Here is an 11209-nt window from a genome sequence, read left to right on the forward strand (position 1 = left end):
TTGTTGTGAGCTCTGAGTCTGTCCCTTGAGAGGAAGCACCTGCTGTCACTCTCACTCAGGCAACAAATGTGGGCAAGGGCTCATTCAGTTAGACTCATTTGGGTTGGTTTCAAGCCTTGAATCACTGAGAAGATGCACAGCGCCCCCTGGTGATGGCCTCCACAGATTACTCATGGTGGTGGGAACTGTGCAATAGGAATGGTAGCCCAGTTTTCATTTCAATAATCAATCTATAAACAGATAACAAACGAATAAAGCAATAAACAAACTTTACGTATTCTTGATTCCTCCATTGGTTTATAAAATTTCAACTTTGTTGGTTTTTATTTCTACACTTCTATTTGGCGTCATTTTATCATGTCTCCTTCTATTTCAGTTTCTCTACTTTTTCATTTCCTCCAGGAATGTTTGTAGCTGCTGGTGACATGGATTTGATTACTATCGCCAAAGAAATCTTTCACATAATTTAATTATCTGAGTCTTTTCTGTGTTGGTTTCTGTAGACTTTGTTGGCGTCCTCTAGTTTTCATTTTCCTGGTTCTAGATGTGACCAGTGTTATTTCTTAGAGGGTGCAGGCCATTGGGACACCGCATTAGGGGCCCCTGCGTCCCATTCCCTCTGTCCTCCATCAGACTGCCTGCCTGCTGAGCTGCAGCAGAGAAGGTCAGGGGGCAGATGTTCAGCTCCCATTGGCCCCACCAAAGCTGGAGCACTGACTCCCCTGCTTTCACACCTTCCTGGGGACAGTGGGGCATGGACAGTCACCAGCCGGTTCCCTTCAATTTAGGGTGAATATTGAGTCCACCAGGCCCTGAGGACTCGAAGAAGGAAGCACATGGAAGGGGAAGATGCTGTGCTCAGTTCATTTGCTGCCCAGTTCCCCATTGGGTCTTTCGGGCATCACTGGCACAAGGAGGGTTGGGGGTCCCTGCATGGCCCACTCACCTGCTGCCCACTCCTTACTCAGAGCTCTGAATGCCACTGGGTGGTCAAGGCTTAGCTCGTCACTGGTTCCCACAGTTACAAGCAAGGGGCACAGGAGTGCACACTAGCTGTGGCCTGTATCCCCTCATCCAGTCTCATTGCTGTGAGGTGAGGTTGAAGTTCAGGTGCACGCTGGGTGGCAAGAATCATGGGTGGGGGAACTGGGGTGCTCACCACCTTCAACTGGCCCTACCTGGCTGAGGCTTGTTGAGTTTCTAATGGGAGGGAGTCAGCCTTCCACTGAATCACCCACACTGTCCCCGGTGGCAAAGGGACACTGCCAGCTTGTGCTGGGAGGGAATGGAGACCCACACCCTGGCCCTTATGGCTGACGTGCCTATATGGGGTTGCAGGTCAGGGGTTCTACAGTGTGGGAGGTTTCTGTGCAGGTGTAGTCCAGAAGATGTTCTCTGGCTAGGCATCTGGTTCCCAGGTTCTTCGGCTAGAGAGAAAGGGTCTTCTAGGAGTATCTATCTATCTATCTATCTATCTATCTCCCATTTTTGTCTGCATCTTAGTTGTTTGAAATCTGGAGGTCTGTGCACCTATCCATTCTGTCTACAGGAAGGTAATGAGGACCCAAGGACTCTAAACCACTCTATTCCCCCAGTCTGAGTATGTAGAAAGTCTGCCTTCTTCTTGTCACATTTGAAGTGCACTTCTGCTTTGATTGACTTGGTCCAGTGTATGTAACATTTCCTGGGCCCAAGAGACCAGACAAGGAGACTGACAACATCATTCCATCAGGAGCTCATGAAGGGAGGTCCCACTCAAGGTGCATCTCGGGCAGAGATAGGACCAGGTGTATTTGCTCTGTGCCTTCCACTGCCACCCCAGACTATGTGCTGTTTCTCTGGAACAGTGAGCCCACCCACTGAGATGGGAACCTGTCTTTAATCTGGGGGCAGGGCATCCTCAGGTGCCTGGGCTCTGTCACCTGAGCTGGGATAGAGACAGATAAAGACCATCCAGGCTCACAGCGTCTTTGTGTCTACTGTGGCGGGGTGGCGGGGGTGGGTAGCAGGAGTCAAAATGGCAGGTTGGCTTCCAGACGGAGTCGCTTTGGCTGCACAGCCAGGAGTTTATACTTAAAGAGACTCAGGGAACAATGGGGCTCTTCACAGGGACTCAATCCTGGTGGAATAGAATCCTAATGGTTTATTTTGGCCATTGGATGAATGAGAGGCTGTGCTTTTCTGGTTCTGCAGAGAGTATTTATATATAAATAAGTGGCTGTTAACATGATTAATATTTTTGTTTAGTTTACTGTAAAGTGAATAAAAATGAACATAGAGCCCTGGCTGGTGTGGCTCATTGGATTGAGTGTAGGCCTGTGAATCACATGATCCGGGTTCGATTCCCAGTCAGGGCACATGCCTGGGTTGCAGGACACTTCCCAGAAGGGGACCCATGAAAGGCAACCATACATTGATATTTCTCTCCCTCTCTCCTTCCCTTCCCCTCTAAAGATAAATAAATAAAATATTTTAAAAACTTAGAATGTGTGACCATTGTTTGGGTGTGAAAGGCTGACTGCCTGCTCAGGAGCCTCACTCTGCACAAGGGGTCAGACTTGGACTTCACCCTCTCAGGAGAGAAGGGAGTGTATTTTCATTCCTGTGTGAGTGATTTCAAACTTCTAATTTTGCAATAATACTGCACTGACAGGAAAAAATGCATAATAGAAACCTTTTGTGTGACTATCACTCAAATTTTGTCTAACATTATAATCTTGCAAACATAGGATTATCTTTCAAAAATAAGAAGCTACCTTAGGTAAAATAATATTAACTAAATTTCAGGTTTTATTAAAATTTCACAAAATTCCCATATATATTCTTCTGTTCATAGGACCATTCCAAGAATCCCATGATGCAATAAACATTACAGAAAACAATCACACTCAAATATGTATATATTTCTAACTTACTAGATGTAATGCTTTTTAAAAAATTTATTTTATGTTGCCTCGATATGAATTTTCTCTCAGATTTTTTGACAAAGGTGAGAGTGTTAATAAAAGGATGGTTTCCCACTCTGCCTCTCCCCTCCCAGCCCAGTGCCAGGCGCCCTGGGGAACCTGGTGTTGGGACACCACGTGCAGCCCCTCCCCTGTCCCTGCGCCAGGGGAGGCGACCTGAGGGCTAGGAGGGGGTTTCTGGGAGGTACTTCTAAACAGGTGTCGTCTCAGAGCATCAATATTCACGTAAGTGATAGAAATTTTCTCAACTTGTGGTTGTAGTTTTCAATTTAAAAACAAGGAATAAAAGAAATCAAGTCACAGCTTTCAGCGATGACCAGAGATTTTAAACCTGTTTCTGAACGTTCCTGGATTTATGAAGGTTGATTTAGGAGAGACTCTGAGGTGGAATTTGAACTTGAGTAAATTTCAAACAAAAGTGTTCAGGAATAATTTTATAATAATAGTAGAGGCAGATTTCAAACTTTAGTGTCCTAAAAATGTGTGACTTGTTAAAAACATAGATTTTGCTCACAAACACACAGTTCTGACCCAGCAGGCTTAATCAGGAGACCAGCACCACCTGCAAACTCCCGGTGATACTCTCATTTAAATGCTAATAAAACATCCCGGCAAACACAGGGTGAAATCCGTACATGAGAGTATAACTTGTTAAAGCTCCTGGAACACAGGCAGGATTACAAAGGGCAGTGTGGGCTCTGAGTCTCTCTGATGGTTAATGTGTTTGCACTCAGCCTTCACCCCGTCATGGTTGTAGGGAGAGAGGTGAGGAAGCCCATTCTGTCAGGGTCACATTAGAGGGATGGGCACACCCTGGAGGAGCCTTCAGGAGGCAAGTGGGGAGGGGCCAGTGGGCCAGGGAATGGGGCCCTGAGGCCTCTTCCCTTACTGTTCTGACCATTCCCATCCTCTCTCTTTCCTTGTCACTAAAGCTGAGCCATTCTAAGCACAAGAGGAGGTTTTGGTTGCACTTCCCAATGGGGTCACATCACTGTGTAAGGATAACTACCCGGGTACAGAAGACAATGATAGTTGGCCTCGTCCTCAGGCTGGGCCCCCGTGATGGTGAGGGCGGCTTTGTTCCCAGAGATGGATCCAGTGAAGCGCTCAGGGACCCCAGAGGGCCGGTTGTTTGTGTTGTAGATGAGCGTGCGGGGAGCCTTGCCTGGGGTCTGCTGGTACCAGCTGGGGTAGTTACTACTAGAGACTGAGCTAGAGGTAAGGCCACAGGTGAGTGTGACTGTTCCTCCTGGAGACACAGACAGTGACGGCTCCTGGGTGACAGTTTGAGAATCCACACCTGAAACCAACAGGAAAGACATGGGTGTTGTTATGAGAGACAAGATCACCCTGAGACCCTGCTTTGATGTGTCCCCCAAGAGTGCAGAGTCCCTTCCTCTGACCTGAGCTGTAAGTGAGGAGCCCGAGCAGGAGCATTGTCCAGGCCATGGTGGGGACACTCACAGGACACGGCCTCCTCAGGCTTCTGGGGTGGAGGGTGGTGTCCTTGGGGCCTTTTCTTGCCTCCCAGACCCATTAGGAGGAGAATGTGCTTCATGCAAATCAGCTTCCTCTCCTGGTGCCCCAGTGTCACCCTGATGTCCCCTGGGGGTTATATGGAAAGAGATAGGTGCTGGCACCTCCCACGAAGCAGTGACTGCACAGTGACTGAGACACTGAGTGAGGCCCTTGGCTGGATGTCCTCCACCCAAGCAGCTTTCTTAAGTCCCCCGGGACCTCAGTCCTAATTTTCCCTCTGGAAAACGGGAGGACTGAACAGTGACCTGTGTGCAGTCTCACCCTCCTGCCCCAGTGGCTTTGTTTTCCCCGAACCTAACCCCATCCTCCTGACCCTGTTCTGGCCTCTCTAGTAAAACCCCTCCCTATCCTCCCTGTGGGTTCTTAGCAGATCTCCTCCTTCCAGCACTGAGACCACTGGGGAGTGGCAGAGCTAGTGTCAGGGGTGTGGAGGGAGAGGAGTCTTCCACCTACACAGCCCTGTCAGCTCTCTGGGTGCAGCAGTCAGGGGACCATGGCTGTAGCTGTCCCCCAGGCGTGGGTGCCTGCTCCCCTCAGCTCCCTGTAGTCATAGTCCCAGCAGCCCATCACAATTCGAGAAGGAGCAGAATGCAGCACCCTCTGGTGGCCCTTGGGTGATGCTGCCTCACCCTGGTAAAAGTTTTTCTTTGGGATGTGCTTGCTGTTTTATCCCGAAAGGACCATGCTGACGTCAGCACCTTATGGACCAGGGGCTGCAGTATCAATGAGTCCCGTCATGAGGTCGGTTACATCTTTCTCCTGTGGTGTGTCATAGCACTGCCGGTAAAAATTTGTCGATTCTTTGACAAATGTGGAAATCTGATGGGGAATCTGATATATATATATGTATGTATGTATGTATATATATATATATATATATATATATATATATTTCAGTACATCTTCATATTTGCTCTCCCTACAAATCCAGGGTCCCATCCTTCAGAAACATCTCAAATACCCTCCTCAGCTCAAGTCCTCCCTTGTGGTCAAGGTAGATCTTTGTTGATATAACATGACTCCTATGAATCCACTGAGGAATTTTTGTGCCTATGCTCATACATGTTGTCCCATAATTTTGAAATCTCATAGTCTTCCCGTGGGGTTGGCATATCTGTTTTTTCTCTAAACAGTGAATTAGATTGTACTATGAACCATATCTTTTTAAGTCTTTGGAATAATTCCTTGCATGTCTCAAGGACACCTGCTATGGTGGTTCTGCCTGGGAGTTTGTACGGGAGAAGGCCATCACTCATTTCATGTACACGGATGGGACACACATCCACAGACCAGACACTACATGTTGGCCAGATCAGCACAGTCTGAGCTGTGCCCTGGAAGTGAGGGCAGATGGCGGTAGGAGACTGAGAATATCCACTGCTCAAGTCCAGATGCCAGAAGTGACAGGCAGTCAAATGTCCCTCACGGACATCCTTTGCTTCCCCACCCCCACTCCTCCCAGGGAAACTCCTTGTCCAGGGAGTGAGGAGGGAGAGGAGCAGAGGCATCTGGGTCATGATGGGGAAACCCCAGTGCTCTGCCTGCTCAGACCTTGTTGTAGGAAATGAAACTCTCCCATCTCCAAGGGTTTCTTGTTCTGTGTCCAGCAAGACTCTTGGTGGAGTTTCTTCATGCAGATTTGCTCCCGCTCTGTGTCTGTCCACCAGTCATGTGCAATTTCACTCAACAGACAAGACAATAAAATATTTATGAGTAAACTAATGCAGAAACATGCACATTTGTAAATATTTCTAAACACCATCGTGTCCATGAAACCAAACCTGACTTCATACTGTTATCAGCAACCCCAATACAGCACTGCCGGGAGTATCTCGCCTCCTGCCTCTGGTGAGAAATACCGATTTCCATTCCTGAATCAGCAGTCTCACTCCCACTGGCACCCACCCACTACGACAGTGCACAGCACAGCCACACCTGCATTGTTACCTGTACCCTCTGGGAATCCACCCTGTCACCTCCAGAACAGTTTCATGTGCAGTTTCCTTTGATGTTGGTCTGATTGGTGTCCCTCACTGGCACAGGTACTTTGGTCAGTAACTTTCCTCCCCATTCCAGGGTTTTGGTTCCTGCCTTCACAGTGCCAACTGATGGGCTCCTGTCACTTCTGCATCCCCCACGGGACCCTCAACCTCCTACACTGCACATCATGTGCACACGTTAAGGTCTCTCATTGTGCTTGTCAGTTTATAATGCATTTGGCAGGGTCACAGTGCCATTTAGGTGCCATTACACTGTCATATAGAATAATTCAGTTGCTCTCCCTTTGTTTTCACCTAGTCAAATTTACAACAGATTCAAACTTTCCCTGGAGTTTTGCCTCTTCCAAAATGTGGCATCATTAGAATCATAATCTGAATCACATTGCCTTTTAAAAAGAGGCCACTTGTTGGAGAACATCACCTCTGCTCCCAGCGTGGGTGAGTCGACACACAGCTGTAACATACACCCACACAGGGCCTGTTGGTTGCTGTCAGGTTGGGGAGACTGTTAACAAAGCAGCTGTGATCATTCACATACATGTTTTTCTGTGGAAAGAAGATTTGAATTTATTTTTATCATTTACTTTATATTTTTATTGAGGTATAATTGACATACAATATTACATTAGTGTTAAGGGTACAGCATTACTGTTCTCCCATCCAAGTACTAACCAGGCCCGACCCTGCTTAGCTTCCGAGATCAGACGACATCGGGCGCATTCAGGGTGGTATGGCCATAGACCAACGTTACTGTTCTATATGGATATATATTGCAAAAAATCCCATGAGAGTGATTGTAGTTGATATCTGTCACTATACATAGATACAAATATTATCATTTCTGGTGTTGCAAAAGTTTGGAGTCTGCACATTCAGCTGCGTTCACACAGGTACATTCACTGCATCTCTGCCCTCCTCCCGTGCTGTCCATGACGTCCTCAGAACCATTCATTTCACAGTTGGATGTTGGTCCCCTTTCACTCCCTTTGAACACATGGGCCACCTCCTTCATCTGTTACCTCTGGACACTACCAATCTGTAATAATTTTGTACTTCTACGTGGACATATTTTACACTGAAAGTCAGAAGACAATACAGCAGTCAGCAGTGATTACACTGAAGGACATTATAATACTAGATGCAAACAGGCTGACTCATCCTTCACGCACAGCAGACACAGGGATCATGCCCCAAGTCGGTTCAGGGGCCCAACACAATGTTTTATTTATTTGAACATCACAATAAATACTGAATAGAAACCAGTCTGGAAGTAAACTGTCTCCACTTTGTAGGAAAATAGACATTCAGTTTCATTTAGGACACTTAGTCTGGGAAAGGGCTGTTGTGAGTGACTCTGAGGACAGAAAGGACAGAGCACCCTTCAATCCCAGAAAGTGTCCCTGGGGTAACCTGATCCCAGGACAGCAGGAGAGAATGAGCAGAAGTCACAGGGCACAGGCAGAGCCTGAGCAGCAGCAGCTGCAGTGTTCACCCAGCTCACAAACGACACAGGGGTTCTTGTCTCACTTCCCCACAGGCCTGCAGCACTGTGTGAGCACTGACACTGCTGTCCCATGCTGCACAGTAATAATCAGCCTCGGCCTCAGCCTGGAGCCCAGTGATGGTCAGGGTGGCTGAGCTGCCGGACTTGGAGCCAGAGAATCGGTCAGGGACCCCTGAGTATCGATTGCTATTATCATAGATGAGGAGTGTTGGGGCCTTTCCTGGGAGCTGTTGGTACCAGTCCACATAATTACCCCCGATGTTGGAGCTGCTTCCAGTGCAGGAGATGGTGACAGTCTGTCCTGGGTTCCCAGACACTGAGAGTGGCTGAGTGACCACAGCCTGGGCCCAGGATCCTGGAACACAAAGACACATGCAGATGGTAATAATGGGTCTAGAGACAAAGAAGAAAGTACAGCATGAGTTTCCCCAGGGGCCATCCCCTGTCCCCACATGCAGTCACCTGTGCAGTAAGACAGGAGTGTGAGCAAGAGAGGGGACCAGGCCATGGTGGAGACCATCCCTGAGTCCTGCCTTCTGTAGTCCCACAGCTGAAGCAGAGTTTCCCCAAATCTCTCCCTTCCCTTTGTACTCTGAGAGAGGAGGACCCATTTATGCAAATGTCCCCCACCCCACCTTCTCAGCTATTTGATTCCTCCCTGAGCCCAAACCACCTGCCCTTGCCTGGGGACACCAGGGGTGTCTGCAGGGGTGGGGCTTTGTGAGACCTGTTCTTTGGGGAAGTCACATCTCTCAGCCTCCCCTGGCTGTCTACTCCCAGCTCAGATCACCCCAGTTCCCTCAGGAACAACACCTGAGCGCCCTCTAATGCCGAGGCCCAGACTCCCATTGTGTGTGTGGTGACCAGAACTTCTCAGACACAGCCTCTGACTTCCACTTTCTGTCCACCAAAAAGTGCCTGGGGTTCAGGCCACGTGTTCTCTCTTGTGGCCTCCCCATCATTCCAGGGCACATCAGTGATGTCCTCAGAGACCTCAGGGTGAAGCTTTCCTCACCTCCCTCTCCTGTTCTTGATCAGGAATGATGTAGTGTCTCTAATGTAAACCCTTAGGCCACCATCAAGTCCAGAGCAGTGACCAGCCCCAAGGCAGGCATGTCCCCTTCTGTGCAGGACATGGTTTCCTTCCTCCCTGGGTGTTAGAGGTCTCCTTCCCTGAGGGTCCCCAGCAGAATTGAGGAGAAAGTGCCCCTTCTCTCTAGGGATGGGGCGACTGTGTGTGAAATCCCCCCTGCTCACCCCTAGTGTGCAATGCTGTGCGAATCTTTGTCTGTCCTCATCCCACCTTCAGAAGATCCTCATTCCCCAAACACTGTGAGCAGTGAGCTCTCCTGGGAGACTGTTCTCAAGTTCACAGTCAAAAGTGGGCACTGATTTTGTCAGACGAAAGAAATCCCATCACTTTGTTTTCTTCCTTGAAAGGTTTACCAACTTTCTATGCACATTGCACATGAACTGCATCGCACTGCATGGGAACGACAGTCAGTAGTTCAGAAACACCCATCACCACCAGGAGCGTGCTCACAAGGCATGAATGGGCAAGTCTGTGTTTCAGAATCACCGCTGTATTTGGTTAATAACAATAGCATCTCATCACAAACTGCAGCCCGGTCCAGGCCTTTCTGCTTCTCTCACCTTCTCTGATGGGTCCTGAAGGAGGAAAAGCAGCATCATGGTCTTATTTGTCCTGTGACAAAGACTTGACAGTCTCTGTGATGGGGACAGGGCAGTGTGACTTAGGTCCTCGTCCCAGACCCAAGCAGTCCCTGCCAAACCCCCGTGGGCAGAAGTGCACTTGACGGCCACGTGAGCAGCCTCCTGATGCTCACCAGCACTTTCCACCCGAGCCTCGGCCTGTAGGGCTGTGACCAGGCTGGGGTGTCATCAGAACATTCCAGTGTGAAGATGGGACTGGACCGAAGTCCACGGATCATGGAAGGGCCTCTGAACTTTGGGTCCTGAGGGATAAGTGACTGTAGGTCAGGCTCCTGGGTCTAGTGTCAGACACAGGGTGAGGTGGGTCTATGAGCCTGGCTGGGGTTCCAATGGAAGACTTGCATCTCATTCTCCTCTTGGGCTGGTGCTTTGGCTTAGCGTGGAATCCCTGCAAATCTCAAAGCCATCGTCACCCTCGTTCCTTCCTGTTCCGTCCCCCTACAGGAGCCTAGAGGTGTCATGAGAATGAGTGTCCAAGCATGGAGACAAGGGAACAGTTAGGGACCCTAAGGGTTCAGGACACAACTGTGACTCTTTGGGAGTCCTGCATGGGAGCCGTCGGGGCCTGGACCCAGTGTAGTGTCAGATACAGATAACGTCACAACCCAGCCACTTAGTTGCCCTGTTCTAGTGAACAATTTAGGGTTCTGATCCTGCTACGGAACATGCACGAACAGCCAAAAATATGGTGCAAGAAGAACTCAAAGTCCCAGAGCCAATAACTCTAAGCGACTGAGAAATTGCCAGACTCTCAGAAGCACAATTCAAGACACTTTATCAGGATGCTCACAGAACTGGTAGATTATAGTCACAAATTAGAGGAACATAGTCACAAATTAGAGGAACATGAAGGCTAAACTAATTGAAATGAAGGGAGATGCACAGGAAACCAATAGTGATGGAAAGGAAACTGGGACTCAAATCAATGGAATGGACCAGAAGGAAAAACAAAACATCCCACCAGAAAGGAATGAAGAAATGAGAATTCAAAAAAATGAGGAGAGGCTTAGGAACCTCCAGGACATCTTTAAAGGTTCCAACATCCGGATTATAGGGATACCAGAAGGGGGAAAGAAACAGCCACGAGTGGAAAACGTATTTGAACAAATAATAAAGGAGAACTTCCCCAGTCTGGCAAAGGAAATAGACTTCCAGAAAATCCAGGAAGCTCAGAGAGTCCCAAAGAAGTTGGACCCAAGAAGGAACACACCAAGGCACATCATAATCACATTAGCCAAGACCAAAATGAAGGAGAGAATCCTAGAAGCAGCAAGGGATAAGGGGACAGTCACCTACAAAGGAGTACCCATCAGACTGTCAGCGGATTTCTCAAAAGAGACCTTACAGGCAAGAAGGGGCTGGAAAGAAGTATTCCAAGTCATGAAATCCAAAGACCTACAGCCAAGATTGCTTTATCCAGCAAAACTTTCATTTAGAATGGAAGGACAGATAAAGTGCTTCTCAGA

At 48.4% G+C, this 11209-nt stretch overlaps 3 gene segments (V, D, J or C); all 3 read right to left on the minus strand.

The window, feature by feature from the left end:
* Positions 1-3122: 3122 nt before the first annotated feature.
* LOC119003306 (immunoglobulin lambda variable 5-39-like) overlaps positions 3123-11209 on the minus strand; it is a gene marked incomplete at its 3' end in the record, with an annotated part of 12621 nt that continues 4534 nt past the window's right edge. The window contains 1 exon segment of the V gene segment in view: positions 3123-3204. Coding sequence covers positions 3123-3204 — 82 coding nt within the window.
* Positions 3945-4530, minus strand: LOC119003304 (immunoglobulin lambda variable 8-61-like). The segment is given in 2 exon segments: positions 3945-4266; positions 4370-4530. Coding segments are annotated over 2 exon segments (363 nt in total).
* LOC119003303 (immunoglobulin lambda variable 1-40-like) lies at positions 7981-8583 on the minus strand. The segment is given in 2 exon segments: positions 7981-8364; positions 8472-8583. Coding segments are annotated over 2 exon segments (420 nt in total).

The sequence above is a fragment of the Sturnira hondurensis genome, unplaced genomic scaffold, assembly GCF_014824575.4.
Source record: "Sturnira hondurensis isolate 20B ecotype Veracruz unplaced genomic scaffold, ASM1482457v3 Scaffold0018588, whole genome shotgun sequence".
In the NCBI taxonomy this organism is placed as follows: Eukaryota; Metazoa; Chordata; class Mammalia; order Chiroptera; family Phyllostomidae; genus Sturnira; species Sturnira hondurensis.